Below are 20,962 nucleotides of genomic sequence, written 5' to 3'. Positions count from 1 at the left end.
TTAATGAGATGACTGACCTGCTGTTAAATTATGCTCTTAAATTTCCTGTAAACGCCTGCTGCTGCTGCGGAAGCAGTGGAGCAATGAGTGAATGTAGAGGTGGTGAATGGATCTCCTCCTCCTCCTCCTCCTCCTCCTCCTGGTCATTTAGTCTGTGAGCGCAGCAGGCAGTGGAGGAGCCGCGCGCACGCACACACACACACACACACACACACACTCTCTCTCCTGATACTGAGGAGGACTTCATCTCTCTGTGTCTGCCCAGACAGAGAACCGCGCACTCGGGACGCACACTGGTTTATACATCGCCCTTTTTTGACTCTTGTGGCTTGATTTTTTTTTTTTAACTATTTAAAGATTTTTTGTATTCTTTTTGCCAAAGGAACTTTTTTGAAGTCACGTTTCATTCACAAACCTTTACTTATGGTGCGCGAAAATGGGGTTAAGTTCTGGTTTCTCTCGTGGAAACATCGCCGTGTTGATGCTGCTGCTGCTGCTGCTTGAAGGTAAGATTACAGACGCTCATCAGTTTCCATGTGAGACGCGAGGAGCAAACGATGAAGCTGCAACACACACACTGTGATCCACCGTGTTTCCCAATGTAAAGCAGGTTTATTTTAATCTGTTCACGCAAATAAAGCAGCAGTTACATTAAATGTACTGCTTAATGGTTAATTTAAAAAAAAATGTAGCAGTTGAGTTTTCTCTGTTTTGAGGCATTTATTTTTATTTTCAGCATCTTCTCTTTCCTTCCTCTCAAACAGAAAAGCTATAAGTTGTTGTTGAACATAACAAAAACATGTTTGGTTTGAGATTCACTTTCTTTAAATGAACTCCACATAGTTCTGTGTTTAAATGAGATGACTGATAACACACTTGCTCTTGTGAGGAACTTCACTGCAACATTTTTGGAGGCTAAGTGACTTTTCCAAAATGGCAACACAGTGTTTCATGCTCACATTGTGCTGCTGGCTGTTATGCATGGCACCACACGTTGAGTCCTACAGTCAAATAAAAAGAGCCATATATCATAATATTCTAATCCCAGTCACAATCCCTCAGCCCAACTGTACCAACATTGCCGATCCCATGCAGTCTATATTTAAAGAGTCTCTCATAGCTGAGGAGTGTGCAAATCTCTGTGTGCTGCGAGGACGTCAAATGTGATGCTGGGACAAATATAGGCCGTTGTGTGAAATTTTTGAGTTTGTTTTTGGACTTAAAACCAGTCTTAGCAGAGGTCACTGTCAGGGCTTTTATCAGGAATGTAGAACTGAAATAAAAAGATTAAACCACACAGTGTTTTTGGGGGGAATTGAGATATGGAAAATATGGTTATCTTGCTATTTCATGTCTGCATGAGTATGAACTTACAAGGAAACTGTTCAGGCTTAGACCAAAGGGAGCAGTTTCCTGCAGAGTTGTTACAATGATTAATTCTTAAGGTGCCACAGTTGCACATAACGCTCTCTGATTATTTATCTTCATGACAGACAGTGGAATTCACAACACAAAGAGGCTGAGAGTCATAAATTTATATCACTGAAACATTATCACACATCCAACATGCATTCACTTTGCATTCCTGTTTTTTTTATTTTCCAACACTACGGTCAGCAGGCCTTTCCCGTGATATTTATAGGTAAATAGTTGGTCTAGTTCGATTTCATATGTCAAGGCCGACATGGTAATTAAACGGGTGCTGAAATGTACACCCTACATTAAAGGCAGTGCCCATCACCTGCCTGTTTGTTGGAACAAAAGAGCGAGACTTGCTCAGAGAGGTGAAGAAGCGAGCCATGGGCAGGTGTGCAGCAGCTGCTCCTATCTCTGGGCAAACACTGGCTGTTTGTTTTCTTTAAAAAAATATATTGCTTGTTATACCAGTGCACACAGTGCTCAGATTGCATGTCGGACGCTAACTCGCTTGAAAATGACACATCAGATTGATTTTGTTGTTTGGTTCGGTGTCAGTTTTAGGAGGATGTTCTGCTTGTTGACGTCATTTACAGGAAGAACCATTTCCTGCTCTGTGTTTACAGCTCTACACACAAGTTGTTTTGAGGATTTCCCAGTGCTCATATTTTAATTAATTTAACTTTGATGCCTTTTTTGTGTCCCCCAATGCAAATGATTTAATCTCAGAAATGATTTTAGTGCAGAATGTGCCCATGCCAGTGAAAGCAGAAGTTATAATAATGATTGTATGGTAGAATTTATAATTGTTTTGTGGTTACTAACGAGTTTAGTTTTTTCTTGCTGAGATAATCAAAGAAAGGAAACTGGCAATCAGAGTAATCAGCATTCTTAAATATGGCTCCAGTGTTGCAATGAGGCACCAAGTAGAAAAGAAAAGCAGTTCAATACATGGATTACACTTAATTGGAAGCTCTTTTTTTGGTTGTAGTTTGGGTGTAAAGATGTTTTTTTGTAGTTATTCAGTGAAGAGCAGCAGCACATAAGTTTTCTGGACTGTCACGGTGGGTCTGACTGTTGTGCCTCTGTGTGTGGATTTGCTGAAATGACCTTTGCTTCATTTGATTAATTTAAATTCAAACCAGTTAATGATGTGAGTAGTTTGATGTCAACCTAAGCACCGAAGAGCAGCTTTTATGACGAAACCTGGTAAAAGCCTTTATCGAAATTAACCAAGTCATCTTGACAAATGTGTCCGTGTAATCCATCACTTCCACAAGAAGAGTCGCAGATGTTTTCACATAAAAGCATTGATTGGTTTATCTCCCACCGTGACCTTGTTACTGTATCTTTGACCCCACCTCAACCTCTGACCTTTGAAACCTTAACCAAGCGGTAATCCTCAGTGATGACCCCATCCCAGAGGAAGCCATGGATGACTGAAGCCTCTTTTGCTGCTTCTCCTTGTCCTTGCATTAGAATTATGATTTTCATCAGTATCTTTGCTTTGAGAAGTACCAGGTCAATAAATCTCATTTCGTACATGCTGATATTTGATTTAGCTCTTAATTACATATGATTTAGTGAAGCTTCTGTTTCATGTTGCCTGCAGATGCATTGTAAATCCTGTCAATTCTACTCTTTTGTTGTCACCACCTCTCACAGTACAGTTAGAAAACATCTCAACACAATCTTTGTGCTGTAAAGTTTGTCTTTTACATAAAATGTTGTAAACAGCAGGGATTTTCTTTGGGTCTTATGAAGAAAAACTCCCTCAGAGATGCAGCAGAAAGAAACACAATTCTCTTTTTTAAAAAAAGATTATTCACTTAAAATAAACATTTTGGCATACAACGTACACCTCACCATGTGATATAAAACCACAACCATCTGGCCTCAGCTGCACTCCAATCATTAAATCTTAACCTTACCCAGGAAATGAAAGGGCACTCAGCCATACATGCTGAGAAAATCTGGGGGGGGGTTTCTTTTTAAGACAAGGAGATGAGATAAAAAGTGATAAAAAATAAATAAAAATAAAATGTAAGCATGTGGTTTGCCACAAATGCAGTTTTAACATTTGGAACGTTCAGTAAAATCAGAACAATGATGCAGAAGTATGAACCTTTCAGTTTTCATTCCTTTTGCCAGGTTATCAGTTTTTCACCAAAACTTTGTTGAGAACTCCATCATTCCGTTCATTCAGTTTTTGATCAAACTGAATGAACGGTTATTTTGAACATCATGCCTGGTGTGGGGCACCTGCCTTTACTCCAAGAATCCCGACCTCTAACACTTAATGTTGTTGCTTCTGGTACTCGTGGCCTGCATGCATGCTGCTCCTACCTGTCAAAGCTCTCGCCCTGATCCTGTAGTCAGTTCAGGGTCACACTTCCCTCTCATGCATGGCTAGAATCTAATTTTCTGGTGAAAGGACAAGGAGACATTGATTGAAATTCTGTCCTCGGGGCATTTATTCCTCTTGTATCACATGAGTCTTGACAAGTTATTTTCTGGTCGCCTAGCGGTGCACGCTGTGTTTGACCCGTCATTTACAACTGTCAACATAACAAAGGACAGGTTCTGCTCATTTGAATCTGCATGTGGGATACTCTAGAGCTGGATGTTAGTTAGTCTGGGCTGTTATTTAAATGGAATGAACACATTTTATGACATTTTAATTATTTGCAAGTACATTGCTGTTGGTCCAAACAGTGCCAGTCAGTTTCCCACAAAAACCCTCTTATCAGACAGAGAATACTCCTGCTTGCCCCTCCTCCACCTGCCACACCCTGCTACCACTCTGTCCATTTGTTTCGTCCTTCACTCTAGAGACGTGGGTAAATATGTTGGAAATTATTTTTCGATCACGTTCCTCCACCTGCCAGTGAGAGAGACACTCTGAAAGCCTTACTTCCGTTTATGCTGAAAGATCAGTGCCCTCCATTCTCTGCCATAAATTATGGCCCCTCCCTTCCATAATGTAATCCATCATCCACCATTAAACATGACGTGGTGACACACAGTACAACAAGCATTTAGACACTAGTACAACCAATAGTTACCGCTCATCTATCTGTGTTTTAATCCCACATTAACAGGACAAATGTGGGATTAATGATGTTAAAATGTTACACACAGTACTTGTAATCCCTGTTTAAGCGCAATGGAGATGCCTACTAACAATTTATATTTGATTCATAAGAACAGTGCAGACCTCAAATAATGACAAGATGTAACATAAAAGATCAGACGCACGCCTGCTTTTTAGTCCTGCCAGTGGCACCAGGGATCATAAGGGATCCATTCTCAAATGTCTGAGTAGATTTCTATACATTTTGTACAGACTAACTGCACACTTACTTGCAAAAGCAGTCGAAATTGCAATAAAACAAACGTGCAATACCCAAAACAGCATTATGGTGATATTCTGCAGTGGTGGAAGAATCTGTCCAATCTTGCTCTTCAGATGGGAAAGTGTGCTTTGTTTGTGGATAGACTCCAAAAAATGTCAAATCTTTATGATTTTAATGTAAAAATGACAAGTTGTTCCAATAACGAATCCCGTGTCCTTCGACACAGTGAGTGAACACGGCCATGTGATTAGTTTTAGTTTTAATTCTCAAACTGTGAAGAGTCTGTTATTCTTGCTTTGTATTTGGAAATTTGGAGTCGTAGCAGAAAACATTGCTCAGAAATCAATCATCTGTTAGAGTGAAAGCTTTATGACAATTGTGGCAGAAAGACATTTTCAGCACTTGCTCTTGTCTCTGTACATGAGATTTATTTATTTATTTATTTTAATAAAAGTAGACTAATGACTTGTCCATCAGTCTGGAGCTCTATAATGTACCACATGTTCAATTTTTGATGCCACTGTCACCCCCAGAGGAATTCTTAAACTGAATTTATACTTGTAACAAACCCCCAAGGAGATGTTCTATTCGATTTATTTATGACTGATGAACATGGCTCATTGGATCGCAGGTCTTGTATTCTCTGAGGGCTAATTGGATTACATTATTGGGTAATTGATTATTATGTTACGGTATGCATCTCGGTAAAATGAGTAATTACCTGGAGCCTGACTGCCCCCTCCAAACTGAGATCAGGTATCATATTACTCTGATGAAAACTTTGATGACTGTGTGATCATGACAGGAAATGACCTTCTCTGCTCATTAGACCTCAGTGTTTTGAGACTGAAAGCTTCACAGTCAGTACTATATTAAATCCAGGTTCTGGATGCAGTGTGATACGGCTAAAGTGGAAACCAGACAAAGATTTCAGAAACATTATAATCAATAATAGCTTTCATAAATGGAATTATAGCCCAATGTGCAGCTTTTTAGTTAATTGAATCAGAGAACCAGTCCCATAACTGTTACATCTTTGGAAGCACAGTGATAGGTTTCAGAGTGATTATAATATTTATTGTATTACCATCACCATATAACCGGGTGATGTGCCACTTCATGCTTCTCGCTGCAGTTTCTCTGTAATAGGTGATGGATTCTTAAGAAAAATATAGATATTGATGGAGCAAATTATGGAGCTGGCTGTGAAATGAAACCCATACTGTTGATGTAATGTTTCTGCACCCAGCTAAAGAAGTGGGTTCACATTACGTGCGGCACAAATGATTACACACATGCAGGCCTCAACCGTTCCCCTCGTCTGTCTCATCAGTGGAAAACAATCAGCATCACTGTTGATTACTACTGTTATTGATTGGTCTGCTGCCAGATACACGGCCTGGCCGATGGGTCGTTACAAAGGACTGATGTAGCACATGTTGACCTTGGGAATCAGAGGGCATGGGGCTGAGCTCGCACCGCGGGAGCTCCAGTCCATGAACAAGATTAGTGAGAGACTGAATCATACAGCAACTTGACTGGGTCACTTCTCTTTAACCGCCATGTCTTTGATGGGGACACTCAGTGAGGGTGGGAGATCCATGTTTTGTTACATAGAGGTAGATTAGTAAGCTTGTGGGTTAGTCCAGCCCATGAGCTCATAGCTGGTAAATCTATCAGCCGAAGCACGCATTGAGCTAATTGAGTTCCTGTCTTTGTCTGGGACGACGGAGAGGGCGTTCCACCCTATCAGCTCTGACCAGTCCCAGACACATTGTGGTCTGTGGCTGACTGAGCACGTGGTTTCTGATTTTGTGATGAGGTTTTGTCCTCTTTGTCCTTCCGCTGTTAAAAATATGACACAAAACGAGACAGTGACCATTTAAACTCAAGGTAACTGCAAAAATCAGAGACAGACAGGGACAGGGAGAGCATACAGGCGTAGATGACTGAGAGTGTTTCACATTGTTGTTTTTCAGTCCAGTTTCACTATCCACTCAGCAGTACATGATATCTATTGTCAACATGAATTGCTACAAGAGTCCTCCTGTTCAAACACTGGCTTTGTTTGCAAAATTACTTACTCTAGCTTTTGAAGAAATGACACTGTATGTTGCAGCCGAGCATCAGCTTTATGGGTGTTTGAGGGCTGTAAAAGGTCGGACTATGAAGCGAATGTTTACTCACTTTGATTTATGGCACATCAAGCTGGTTCAAAAACAGCATTATGTCATTCCCTATGTTTCAACCTCAAATGAACATTTGTGTTTCGCTGTCCTCAAGACATATGAAACAAATCATGTGCTGCAGTGTGTTTATTTAAAATAAATAAATAAATTACTAAATCAAAAATAATAACAATAATAATAATAACATTCCATGTATGGTGTTAAGATGTGAGTTGTCATTACTGTCTATTTTCCCGTCATTCTTGTGCATCGTTGGGAGGAGGTAATGAGTCACGCTGAAATTTGTCATCATGGCTTCACTGACAAAAGATGCCATTTGCTAAGAGAGGCCTGCTTGATCCATTCAATTAATTAGTTTTGATATAAACTGCTTGCTTTCTGTTGGCCTCTATCCTGAAAAGAAATTGAATTTTGAATGATATAAACGAATTGTGTTGCATGCAGTCCAATCACTGTGGCTGTGTGCCAGTATTCATAAATGCATACGGCTCTTATTGGTTAATATGTTGCTTCGTCTAGTTTTATTTGTGTGAGATTTGTGTGGATTAATTGTCTGTATTTATTTAATGAAGCGATGTAGAATGATGGATGTTATAGCGTGTTAAAAATGCAAATAAATCAAGGATCTTTAGCGTTTCATCAAATTAGTACAGACCAATGTGTATTCTGATGAATATTGAGGAACAGTTTTCCTTTCTGTCAGGTTTAGGCTGTGTCACTATGATAACAGCTCCCTCTAATGGTCGATTTATGTCCAGAGATGAAGATTGTATTGATTGTATTTACTGTGTGTTACTTCCCATAATTTTTCACAACAAAGTCTGTAATTTTTCATGTAATACATATTTATATATATATATGAAAATATGTATAACATAAAATGTTAGGTTTTCATTATTTATTCCAATCAATTATCTTTTCAACCTTGTTTTTAAAAATATGTAATTTGTTACATCCTGTATTGATTGTTGAGCTGATAATGTTGTCTGAATATAAGAACTGATTTGTGATTTAGGAAATATAGCGTAAATATAGCATCTTCTAAAAAAAAAAACATATATTTGTGGTTTTGTTTTGTATAGAAATGTTACAGAACAAAAACAAAAAACAGTGCAGAACATATACTTCTATTGGTTCAACTGACAGATCTATGTATCTAACTGTGCTCCTAAACCTGGGACTGACACATTACCCTCACAACACTCAGTATATTAACACAGTGATGGGATTAAAAAAATCAAAAGTCATCCCGAAAATGTCAGTAGTCATGAAAGTGACTCCTGCCATCCCAGCAGGATTTACAATCAAGTGGCCTGCTGTTTGTGTTTGTCCCAGGGACACTTAATAAAAAGGGCTGTGGCCTCTGTTTGTGTATCTCCATCTTTATCCTTCAGGAAGGACGGCCACATTTTATCCATCAGTTCAGCCTCCTGTCATCCAAGCCTCATGAAATTAAATCAATGTCTGAAACCAGAGCTGAAGCCTCAACTGCACCAACAGAAATAGAAAATCTAGTTTTGCTGTCTGCTAATGACATTAGTGCTTTCCCTAAATGGTCGCCGACTGTCATCAAAGAGGAGCATAACAGGGGTATAATTACAGGAGGAACACTCACATCTCCATTTTCCTGTAAAACACACGGCCTGCTATAGCTTTTTAGCCCCCCCAAACACATACATGCGTGCATACACAGCAACAGAGCAGTGATTCATTTATCCTACATATCATGTTTTCCCTTGTAATTAAGCTTTTCAAGGTGAACGCAAGGAGAAGCGGAAACCACACGTTATTGACCACATGAGAAATTCATTAAAAGAGCTGCATAAGTGTCATTTGAGCCCCCCTTTCAATTTCCGCTGCAGTGGAGGAGATGAAAAACGCATCAGAGGAGACGAAAACTGAACCTGTCATACTCCATGTATGTCTTAATTTCCACTCACTGCCCAGACAGGTTTGACAGTGTGCATTGTTGTCGCTATCAAATATCCAGGAAGAGATGTCTGAGTGGGATAACGGCTGTTATCCTGCTCTGTAATAAGACAGTAATGTAAGGCCTTATTTTTCAGTTATCAGGGCTGCTGCTGTGGAGCAGGAGACAGGATAGGTCATCTGCTAATAAGGGGGTTGGTGGTTCAGTCCACATCCGAAAGTGTCTTCCTCGGGCATTAAGTGTGAGCATTGTTGGGATAGTGAATGAGTGAATGAATGTCAAACTACAAAAGTGCAATATAAAATACAAACCATGTTCAATGAGTAGAACTAGGACTGAATGATAAATAATGTTTAAATCCAAATCAAGTATTAAAACAATGCGTTTACAAACTGTTACAAACATCATCCTCACATTATACCACAGAGTATGTAATCATGTGTCATGTTTCATCACTTTTTAAATCAGTTTTACAGTGAATATTGAACTAAAGCTTGACTTCACTTCAAAATGATACTATAAATCACAAATACAGCTGACTATATCTTTTTTTTTTTTTGTCAATTCTCCAGGAGTGACAGGGTTGTACTTTCCTCAGAAGGAGTACATTGAGACGGTATACGTGGGCCAGCCTGCAGGTACACCGATCCTCCAGGTCCACGCTATGCTGGACAACGACTCCGAGCGGCCGCATTTCTACCTGTGCTGGAGCGCGCTCAAACGTCCACCCCACAACTCCTGGTTCCACATGGACATTAACACTGGAATATTGTCCTTAAACAAAACCCTTGAGGAGAGCGACTTCACCTTCCCAAGTGAGTTGGGTACACACATTTTCATGGAGTTGCACGGTAATATACAAAACTCCAAAATAGTAAAAGGGTCTCTGTTTATTCCTGTTTCAGTGCTGCATGAGTGATAGTACATTAGTTTCTTGATGTTTGTGCTCTTTGCATACTAATAATGCTTTGGCTTTGTGTTCAGGTTGTAAAAAGGAAATCCATTCAACAAAAAGAGCACTGTCTGAGATTAAAATGCCTCCTGTTTTTCTTTTGGCTGTGAATCCCTTTAGATCAACATTCGTGGTCAGTGAAGAAGTTGGTCCTTCATGCCACAGTCTTACCCAACGTCTCCAGGAAACCTCACTGCATGAACAAAAACGCCCCTCGGATCACTCTGGACTTTGTCAACGCCACATTGCCACAGTGTGCTCAGACAGATATGAAGGAACTGTGCTTCCCCCACAGAGACACCGCCAACCCTCACATAATGGAGAACAGGTTCCCCGGGGCCATCAGGCAACTCCGACGTCTTACCAGACTCAACGTTTGTCCTAACTACACCATCTCTTATAATGTGGAATCAGGTCAGAAACAAAGACATGTGTGAACTCTCACACCTGTGTAACTCAGACACATCTCTTTTTGAGTTTTGGCATCTGCTTTTTTACTACTTTAGCTACTCTATGTAGAGAAAGTGGAGGCTACAATTACAGGAAAACCTTACGTAGGTTATGATTATTTCAGGTGAAGGGCAGATTTCTCTTTCTCTGTGTGTCTGAGAAAACAAAAATCATGTGACATGTTAAACCTTTTCTGTCAGAGATAAATCAGAAACTAAAGTCATAAACAAATCGGAAACGCAGCAGTGACACTCATGTGCACACACTCATTGTGGCTCATAACGTTAGCAGCCGTTGTACACACGTGTCGACTGAATGACTCTTAAACACCTGAAGTACAGTTACACTAGTTTGACTTTTATTCCATTGCTGCTGTTGCAAAGGTCACATCAGACCTTTTTGTGACTCACTATATTTCATTCGAAGACACACAGTTAACACACACAGTTTGTCCCTCTTCCTCTTCTTCTCAGAGACCCCAGCGCCATTTGCTGTGAACGACAACTCCACAGAGTTGGTGGTGACCGCTCCATTAGACCGCGAGGAGAGCGAATGCTACAGACTCCTGCTGGTCTGTACAGTCCGAACAGAAACAGTCATCACCAAGGTGGAGACTTCCCTGGACGTGTTTGTTATGGACGAGGATGATAACGCACCATATGTAAATGGAACAGACGCAACAGATATTATCATCAGCTTCAATCGTACAAAGGTGAGCGGGAGAGGGAGCACAGGTCTGGTCCCTCGTTGTCTTTTCCAGACACAATGTCAGACAATGTCTCACTGTCTTGTTTTTTTATCCTTAGGGTGGCTCCTTTGGAACCTTGTTTGTCTTTGACAGGGATTTAACCCCCATTTTTCACATTGACAAGAGTCACAGTAAGTACAGGGGGACCTTGCTCAACAGTGATGCATGGATAAATAAAACGTTTGACATAAAAGGCACCTTCAGTGAAAAGAAAGCTGCTCATGGAGGCATTCGAGAGACCATTCACGACTACCGTAAGTAAATCCAGGTCCTGAAAGTCACCTGTTTTTATCATCACTGTAGTTTTTAATACATGTTTTTGTTCTCTCTGATTTTAGAGCTTGTCCTGAAGAGGAACCTGTATGTGAATGAGAATCGCTCCGTGCAGCTGGACTACCTGGTCAATGACACAACCTACCCTGGTGTGGAGGGAACAGTGTTGCTGCACTTCAACATCACCATCTTACCAGTGCACATCCGCTTCGCAAACGTCACACACACGTTCACACTGACACGTAGAGCTTCCGTTTATGCTCAGGTAAAACTTACCAAATGCCAAAGTAGAAATTTGTTACAAGTCATAAACTGAATTTATAGGCTATTACAAAATGTGTTAGCCACTGCAATTATTTCTCCTTAATATATTGGCCAATATAAGTCTACTCTTAATGTGATTGCAGTGGCATTTAACCAACTGAAACAGTGACACTAAGTTTTTGTGTCACCGGTCTGCATAGATTTACCAGCACAATTCTTTAGTAGCAGCAGATAAACTCCAACATTCCTTTGTTGTCGCAAATGTTTTGGAGGATTTGTTATGGTGGAAGAAATTGTCACAAAACAAATAGATCTGTGAGATCAGTGTTTTAGTGGATGTGGTATCATGCATGAAGATGGAAATAGTCAAGATAATAGTCTATTGGTGCTCATGTGGTAAGTAGATCGGTTTCAGAGTTTTGATGCTGCAATCATTTTAAGATTATTTTATTTTACATTGAAATGTTCTAGTGTTCATTCCACAGCAGTGCTGACTCACTTACAGACATTACTGCCACCTGCTGGAAGTCTTTTTCTCTTTAATTACCCATAATGATGTGGAGTTTTTATTCCCTTGTTTTCTTTCCTCTCAGGTTGGCAGAGTGTGCGTGGAAAACTGCCAGCAGTTTGATGGCTTCAGTGTCACGTACCGCCTCGAGGTGCCAGATAGGAACGCATCTGCTGACTTGCAGTTCTGCTATGGAGCCATTAGCATTACCCAGTCTCCTGGCGAGATGTGGGGACTGCTCTATGTGAACGACTCGGAGGCTTTGCGCAAGCCCGAGTGCCAGGACCTGCAGTACTTTGTTGTCGCCCAGGAGGAGCACACAAAGCAGGAGGCCACCACACAGATCCACATCCAACTGGATAGTGAAGGTGAAACTGCAACAGACAGGGTCCACTTTTTATCAAGATTTTATCAAGTGAAGCCTCAAGATTTACTTTTACTTGCACCATATTGTGGTTTTGCTACCTAAGATGTCATCTGTAAACCAGGCACCTATTGAATGGAGTTGAGTCGCCCTTGGTGGCTATTTATTATATTCTTACTTCCAGATTAGCTTCAACCAGCAAACCGGAAGACTATTCCCACTTTTTTTATAGATTTTTATAGAAATCTAACCTTATGTTTAGAGTTTAGAGCTAGTGTTCTCTTGGAACTTTGCAACTCCTTGCAATTTACACATAAGGCATCCTTTTAAAAATGTTTCCCTTTTCCCTAAATGCCTGTTACAGATTGCTTATGTGTGTTGTGTGGCTCTGTTGAATATAGTAAACAAAGGCAGCCAGGAGAGCCAGCAGTTCCTGTCCTGTGCCGAAAACAGGCGACGGGGAGACTGTGAGTCTGTCCGAGGCCTGGGGGCAACCACAGGGAGCTGTCAGTGGAGGCAAGGCACAGAGAAAGGTACGGTTTAGTGCATTAAAAATTACCATCATCAAAAAGACCTCGAACCCAATGAGACTATGTAGGAAAACGTGTTTCTCACAGTGGTGGCAATGGAACAAATTAAAGCCTGGATCCAGCACGTGTATTCCTTTCAGTTACATGCTTTTTTGCAACAGGATGCAAGTCATGGAAAGTGTGGTTTTAATTATGATAAGTACAAGCACTAACAAAATTTAGGCTAGTGCCCACAGTGGTGCCTTGTTGTTTAAACACCTAAACCCTTAATTTTAGGCCAAAAATGAATGGTGAACTAAACCAAAAACTCAAAATTAGTGTCCTTGGCAATGAAATGAATGATTGTTTGTCATCTGTTGTTTCAGGAATATCTGAATATTACTCAACCTGCTCGCCTGATCTGCGGACGTGCCCAGATAGCTTTTGTGATGCAGTGGAAAGCAAAGACCCATTAATATGCCCACAAGACTGTACAAGTATGAAACGTGTATTTTCCTGCAAATACTACATGATTAAAAAAAGAAGAAAAAATCAGGTATCCTATGTAATGTAGACATGTAACTAAAAGCATTTCACTTGTCTCTAAAGAGGAGACCGTAATTGGAGGTCATGAACGAGGTTTAGGGAACGGGATTAAAGCTGGATATGGAACCTGCTACTGCTACTCTGAGAGATGCTTCTGTGAGAAGGAAGATATTGAGGGTGAGTTGTCATAAATCACACCAAGCAGTTGGTGATAAAATGTCTCCGTGAGGTCCTATGTCATGTCATCTCAAGAAGGAACCAGAAATTTGATAGCGGCTTTCTTGAAAAATGACACTTGCAATATCCTCCTCCTCCAGAGGCGATATGTGATGACATGTGCAAGACCATCATCGCCACGTCTCTGCTGCTCTCCTTTGTCGCCTCCATCCTCCTGTCCTCATACTTCATTCACCGGTATCACAAGAACTCGCCGAAACCACCGATAGCCTCTGCAGAAATGACGTTCCGTCGGCCAGCTCAGGCTTATCCCATCAGCTTCCCTGCAAACAACTTACGCCGGGGCTCACAGGACTCTATTGAGCCTGATACCTTTAAAATCCCTGTAAGCTTCTTTTATAAGACATTTTTTTCCCTCTTTCTTCTGTGTTGTTGTTGTAACATTTGAGAAACTGGAGATATCACACTGTTTCAACAGGAAGATCCAAAGTGGGAGTTTCCTCGTAAAAACCTTGTACTTGGCAAGACTTTAGGAGAAGGAGAGTTTGGAAAAGTTGTCAAGGCTACAGCTTTCCGGCTGAAAGGAAAAGCAGGTTACACCACTGTGGCTGTGAAAATGCTTAAAGGTAAGACAAGCCGGGCAAAGACCAGACAAGCCTGGAAGTCATGATGATATATGAGGAATTAATGTCTGGAGAGACAAATGTTTTTTTCATTACAATCCCTGCTTTTCCTTCATAACAGAGAACGCCTCACACAGTGAGCTGCGTGACCTGCTGTCGGAATTCACTTTACTGAAGCAAGTCAACCATCCGCATGTTATAAAGATGTATGGAGCATGCAGCCAGGAAGGTAAGGCCTCACTCCACCTGCCATTTACACCCGGGGCACGTGTGTTGCACATGGGGTCTTAGTGCTGCGTTTCTCTCAATAGGACCATTGTATCTGATTGTGGAGTACGCCAAATATGGGTCGCTCCGCAACTTCCTGCGCGAGAGTCGGAAAGTTGGCCCGAGCTACATGGGCAGGGACGCCAACCGAAACTCCAGCTACCTGGAGAACCCAGATGACAGGGCGCTCACCATGGGCGACCTGATCTCCTTTGCATGGCAGATCTCCAGAGGCATGCAGTACCTGGCTGAAATGAAGGTACTTGTCAAAGAGGATTTCGTTCAAATGTTTTGATTGCGGCCTAAATACAAAAAACAGAGGAGCTGAAATAATAGCGGTTAAGACTGAACCTGTTTCAGCATATGTTTTTCCAAGTTTATAGCTACAGTGTGTAACAGAATGAGCAGAGCAGTGAAGTTATTTTTCTGACAGTTTCTCAGCGGTTTGTTCAAAAACAAGCTGCTGGAAGTAAAAACAGACTTGAACTAAGCTTCTGCACTAAGAGCAGCAGAGGCCGTGGCAGAGTCAGTCTGCACGAGGCAGAACTATGAGGATTAGGAGAATTCTCCTGGCATCTTTAGCTTTGGAGGTGAGCAGAGTCATCGGACTTTTCTCACCCCTCAGGTGAGCCTGCAGACCTTTCACAAAGGATGACTCTAGGTCTGTATCCCAACCATGTGCTGCTGTTTCTTCATCATGCTTCCGCCTTCCCTTCATCATTTGTGACGCATCACGAAAACACACCACTGCTGTACTGAGAATCACAGAGTCATGTGGGACTGAAAGGTTTAATCAGCATTGTGTGAATTAATTTTACAATGATTTGAACGTAACAGACATTTGTTTTTGTTTCAAAAATGATCCAATACAGCTTTAAATACAATTTCAAGTCTAAGTGTTGAGGAAAGCTTAAATATTGGTCTAAATGAAGCTGAATCATCTGTGTTGAATTGTCAGTTCAAATCAGAGAGATGAATAAAGCTGAAATGAGCATCTTGGTCTGACAGCTCGTTCACAGGGACCTTGCAGCACGAAACGTCCTCGTCGCTGAGGGAAGGAAGATGAAGATCTCAGACTTTGGCCTCTCCAGAGACGTGTATGAAGAGGACTCGTATGTTAAGAGGAGCAAGGTATAAAAAAAAAAGAAAAGAAAAGGGAGTAGAAAAGTACAAATGTTCATTGAGCAAATGTTTTTAGAAAACAATAGAAAACAAAAAATAACCATTTCTCTCTTTGTTCTCCAGGGCCGTATTCCTGTTAAATGGATGGCAATAGAGTCCTTGTTTGATCACATATACACAACCCAAAGTGATGTGTGAGTGCAATAATTATTTAAAATATGACTGATATAAGATTGATACCAATGTCATTTCTGCACAATAATTATGAAGATAATAAACCAAGCTGTATTGCATGAAGACTGAAAAGACTTTGCTTAAATAATTACATTTGTTTTATCTTCTTCCAAGCTGGTCCTTTGGTGTGCTGCTGTGGGAAATAGTGACACTGGGAGGAAATCCATACCCAGGCATCGCTCCTGAACGCCTCTTTAACCTCCTCAAAACTGGCTACAGAATGGAAAGACCAGAGAACTGCTCAGAGGAAATGTGAGCTCCTCTCTATTGCTCCGCAGCATCGTCTCATTTTTGCCGAGATGCCGTTCCACAGCACATGCAGATGTGGAAAATAACTCATCTGGGAGAATAGCATTACACTTACACTTGTCCCAATGTGTAACTTTTTCCCTCTACAGGTATAACCTCATGCTTCGGTGCTGGAAACAAGAACCAGACAAGAGGCAGACATTCTCAGACATCAGCAAAGAGCTCGAAAAGATGATGGTGAAAAGTCGGGTATGATGACGCTGTACAATACATCATAATAAGTTATTCATAATCTTCCACAGGAAAGAAATGAGGGGGAGGAATTAATCATCATCTTTCCATGCATTACAGGCATCACATTAAGTGATGCATCATTGTGATCTTAAGCTGCATTTGCACCAAGTGATACAGAGAAGTTCAGCTTGTTACTGTACAGTTTAGAGTCAGTTTAGAGTCAGTAAACTCGGATCTGGATCCGGAGTGCATTTAACCCTTAGAACACAGAGCATTTCGGCTGCTTTTTTTCATTACTATGTTAAGACGTACAGTATATACAGAGCCTATAAGAATGGGCAATATAGATTGTCTTATATCCTTTTTTCAGCACAACCTAGACTATCTGATGAAACATTTTTTTTATTTTCACCAACTATATAAACACACCTGAGCCAAGTACTCAGAATGTTTAAAATCGGATGAAGCCTGAATATGTGACTTATAAACACCCCCAGGATGTCCATATAAGGAGTTATGTATTATTATTACAGTGTTGGGAATGAACATTGTTCCCTCTGTGTGGGCGTGGGTTTTCTCCAGGCTCTCCAGTTTCCTCCCACTGTCCAAAAACATGCAGATTTGGGGATTCAGCAAATTGGACACTCTAAATTGAAAGTGTGAGTGTGAGAGTGACTGGTTGTTTGTGTCCATGTGTCCCTGTGATGGACTGGCAACCTGTCCAGGGCGTACCCCGCCTCTCACCCTATGTCAGCTGGGTTTGGCACAAGCAAAGGTGGTAGAAGATGAATGACTGAACGTTGTACCATTTTTGCTGGACATTAAAACGCACCACTGCCTCTTTAAATTCACGTACACAGACACAAGTTGGGCCTGCTTCACTGAATGATCTGTCCCTCTTCCCAAAATGCTCCAGATACCATAATTAGTGCCTGAATCCTAAAATGTGGCCTTGGCCCATGTAATCATAGAGCATTCCAGTCTGGGCCCTGCTGCTGATGTGAAGCAGCTAAATATAGAGCATTTAAGGACAAGGGAATGCAGACATCCGAGAATACTGTAGGCAAGTTCACATCGTCTCTGTTATCAGAAAAAAAACAGGCATTGGGTAAATCATTGTATGTGGTAAAGAGAAGGTTTTTGAACAGACCTCACAGTCAGTGAATGTCTCTGACCTTCAACATGAGCTGTGCCTAAACTTCTCTTAAGCAGCCTAAAAACACCTTTATCTGCTCTTGTCAGGATTACCTGGACCTTGCAGCTTCCACGCCTGCCGATGCTCTGCTGTACGATGACGCCCTCTCTGAAGAGGACACTCCACTAGTGGACTGTAATAACGCCCCTCTCCCTCGAACCCTCCCTTCCACATGGATTGAAAACAAGCTCTATGGTAGAATCTCCCATGCATTTACTAGATTTTAGAAACAGGACACACAACACAATCTCTCTCTCTTTTTTGGCAAGTTGTGATTGGCTTTTCCATAGTCAAGTGTGTGTGACTGTGATGTAGGCATGCCTTTTTTGCTGATTAATGCTGACATATCTCCCATTTCATTATAAATGTGAGGTTCAGTAGACAAAAAAAAAAGATCTTGTGTCTTGACTTTTTTGGTTTCTTTGGACCTGCTTCTAATGTACATAAATGCTGACCCCAAAATTTGTAAATATTGAATAAACCCTTAATTTTTAGTTTATATGGCACTGCTCATATTCACACGTCACCCGCATTTTATTTGTACAAAGTCCATTTCACCACATTCCATTGTCACCGTTTTCTTTGCATTTGGAAGGAACAGCATGTAACATTTGAAACAGGTCCTCTGTCGAATCAATCACTCTCTGTGGTTTGAATTCCAGATTGTCTTACATTTCCTGACTTTTTAATGTATATTAGTCATACGTAAATAGTACTGACACAATGCTGAACAGAGAAACAGTAAGGCTTTTGAACGCAACTCTAAAGTGACAAACAGAAGCAGAACACACTCAACTCATTACTTGCTGTCCATCTTCATTTCTCAACAGCTACAGGACGACAACCACAGATCATATTATTGCTTTTCGCATTACAAAAACACGAAATAAAATCATACATTATCTTTTTATTTAAAAGAAGCAAACTTAAGAGTTGCAACTTTACACACCTGAGAGTCAAATCAGGACCCATTTCAGTGACGGGCACTGCAGAGTTTTGATTTGAGAGCCTTACTGTCTGCACGATGTTTGTGTTTCACTGAGTGCAGAAAAATGATATGTTCTCGTTTTTAGGCATGTCATACCCGAACTGGCCTGAGAAGAGCCCGGTACCGCTCAACAGACATGATGCCACTAATCCAGTCTTTACAAGATATGCCAATGATAGTGTTTATGCAAACTGGATGGCTTTGCCTTCACCCGCAAAAGCTGTGGACAAGCTTGATAGCTAAAGACAAACCGACACTGTAGAAAAGATGACTAATTGGTAGATGTATATATTTCTATAAGACTGTATATATATACGATCTGATGCTAAAGTTGGTTCCCTTTTATTTCTGTTGCATGGGTTGCATTCAAGGTTTAAAGCTGAGGTGTTTTGGCTACTAAAACTGGCTGGATCAACGTAGACCATGCTTCATTCTGCTCTTCAGTATGTTAATTATTACCTCATGGGTCATGTTGGCCAAGTTGTATCACTGCATGACTAGTGTACCAGATTGTATGTCAGTGTCAATGTCTTTAAGTGCCTGTGCCGCTTCTACAATACCCTCCAATTGTTAATGTGCGACCGTGAAGATCTTGTTCCAGCCCAGGAATTAAAGGGGACGTCTTTACCATCACTGTTGTAGACAGCTGGGATTGAGTGGACAGAAAATGCTGAACTTGTTCTGCAAATGTAAAGTTTCTACTGTGGAGAATCCAGCTCCTCGAAATGTCAAAGGCCCATTTTGTGTTTCTCCCACAAGATTTTTCAAAGCTGTTGTTGCCAAAGAAAAAAGTAACACAGACATGTTCAGTGAACGAGTTCATATTCTTTTTTTTCTGTTTTCTGTTGCTTTTTTTTACATGACAAATATCAACTAGAGAGTGTTACTGCAGTGTGAGGACATGAGATTTAATGTAGATCGTGACAATGTTCTTTCGTCAGACTATGGTTCACTTTTTTTTGATTCACTGTAATTGCAATCTTTGTGGAAAAACCGTACGGTGATGTAAAGTAAGGAGTGTTATCATTGTCCTGTTATTATTTGATTATGTTACCATTAATAATAAACATTCAAAATGTGCAGTTTGTCTAAAGACGGATAAGTTTCTGTATGATAGCTTTTTTCACAATTGAAAGGACTACTCTATAGTATAGTTGCAGGAATAATAGTAGAATTATCAGGCATTCATCCAGAAAAGTGTAAGGACTAATGCTAACTTTTAATTTTGTCTGATCTGAAAAACTAGTTATTTATTTGTGCATAACTTTTTTGTGTCAGTTAAGCATAAAATCTAAGTAAATAAAATTAATTGTTTATATAATGTCAAATATGTCTGTTTTTTAAAATATCTCTCAGATGATGTAGAATTCTTCTAGAAGTTAAAATATACATGATAGTTGCTCCCATGACCCCCGATGTAATATGTAATACTTACATTCCAACAACTGGAAACATTTTATAGTGTTAATAAAAACGATCAGTAAAATGGCTGTGTGACTGTGTGACAGTGACAGTCGTCGTGTGCTTCCCACCTCACAGAGGCTCTAGACTCCTGACATCCTTAATGGGAATTAATAGACAAATTAACAAAAGAAGGACTAAAATAGAATCTCACCCGGGAACATTTCCTGGTTTACTCACTGCACCATAGTGATAACAGAGGCAATGTTTGCACATTAAACAAGTGATCTGTCTCCAGTTTCTGTCCAATTCAGCGGTAATGCAATTCAGAGTTGTCAGCATATGTTTCATCACAGATAAGAGAAAAACAAAACAGAGCAAAAACAAAACAGTTACAATAAGAGATTGCACATGTCTAAAAGTAGTGAAATAATAGTTACATTTGTTTCTCTTGATTAGTTAATCTCTCAGTGAAAGACTGAAAAGTTAATATATTTGTTTTGTGAATAACATGACGGAGAGACATATTCAGCATTTATGAAAATCTCACCTTCTTAAGAGTGCATTTAATGAAAAGACAAATAAATAAACTGACAATCAAACATAAATTACATTTATATTTACATTCAGCTTTGTAAACACAAATATCATCTCAAGTCTCACTTCATTTTTTAAACTGGTGGACGCTTGATCTTCTTCCACAACATACATTTAGGAATATGACAACTTTCCATGGTTTGAGAAGAAACCATAGAAGTCTTTTCTCAAAGTCAAGCAAAATTCTTGATGTCAGGCAAATTAAACTTAATCCCTACCAAAATTTACTCTACATAATACAATAGTCTACATTAATCCAGAATAATACATTGAATGAAAGAAAGAAAGAAAGAAAGAAAGAAAGAAAGAAAGAAAGAAAGAAAGAAAGAAAGAAAGAAAGAAAAGAAAGAAAAGAAAGAAAGAGACTCAT

General features: G+C 40.2%; 1 protein-coding gene across 2 annotated transcripts; it reads left to right on the top strand.

Moving 5' to 3' along the window:
• The first annotated feature begins 226 nt into the window (after positions 1 to 226).
• ret (ret proto-oncogene receptor tyrosine kinase) lies at positions 227 to 19,729 on the top strand. Of its 2 annotated transcripts, XM_044046427.1 has the most exons (20): positions 227 to 506; positions 9,464 to 9,706; positions 9,964 to 10,257; positions 10,767 to 11,005; positions 11,100 to 11,295; positions 11,380 to 11,579; positions 12,172 to 12,454; positions 12,852 to 12,983; positions 13,346 to 13,456; positions 13,569 to 13,682; positions 13,823 to 14,067; positions 14,161 to 14,308; positions 14,427 to 14,534; positions 14,617 to 14,831; positions 15,581 to 15,703; positions 15,818 to 15,888; positions 16,043 to 16,180; positions 16,327 to 16,426; positions 17,654 to 17,801; positions 18,680 to 19,729. In XM_044046427.1, the coding sequence occupies exons 1-20, from the start codon at positions 437 to 439 to the stop codon at positions 18,835 to 18,837; spliced, it is 3,336 nt and encodes a 1,111-aa protein (XP_043902362.1). In that variant the 5' UTR covers positions 227 to 436; the 3' UTR covers positions 18,838 to 19,729. The 2 variants fall into 2 exon arrangements, with proteins under 2 accessions (XP_043902362.1, XP_043902363.1); XM_044046428.1 differs by having other exon boundaries at positions 17,654 to 19,729.
• Positions 19,730 to 20,962: the final 1,233 nt, after the last annotated feature.

This window comes from Solea senegalensis, linkage group LG15, assembly GCF_019176455.1.
Source record: "Solea senegalensis isolate Sse05_10M linkage group LG15, IFAPA_SoseM_1, whole genome shotgun sequence".
Lineage (NCBI taxonomy): Eukaryota > Metazoa > Chordata > Actinopteri > Pleuronectiformes > Soleidae > Solea > Solea senegalensis.
Note: the sequence above shows the minus strand (reverse complement) of the source record. Positions and strands in the feature narration are given on the sequence as shown.

Coding starts and splice junctions, on each gene's coding strand:
- ret (XM_044046427.1), top strand. CDS start 437: ATGGGGTTAAGTTCTGGTTTCTCTCGTGGAAACATCGCCGTGTTGATG. Junction 10,258..10,766: donor CTCTTATAATGTGGAATCAG/GTCAGAAACAAA, acceptor TCTTCTTCTCAG/AGACCCCAGCGCCATTTGCT. Junction 17,802..18,679: donor GATTGAAAACAAGCTCTATG/GTAGAATCTCCC, acceptor TCTCGTTTTTAG/GCATGTCATACCCGAACTGG.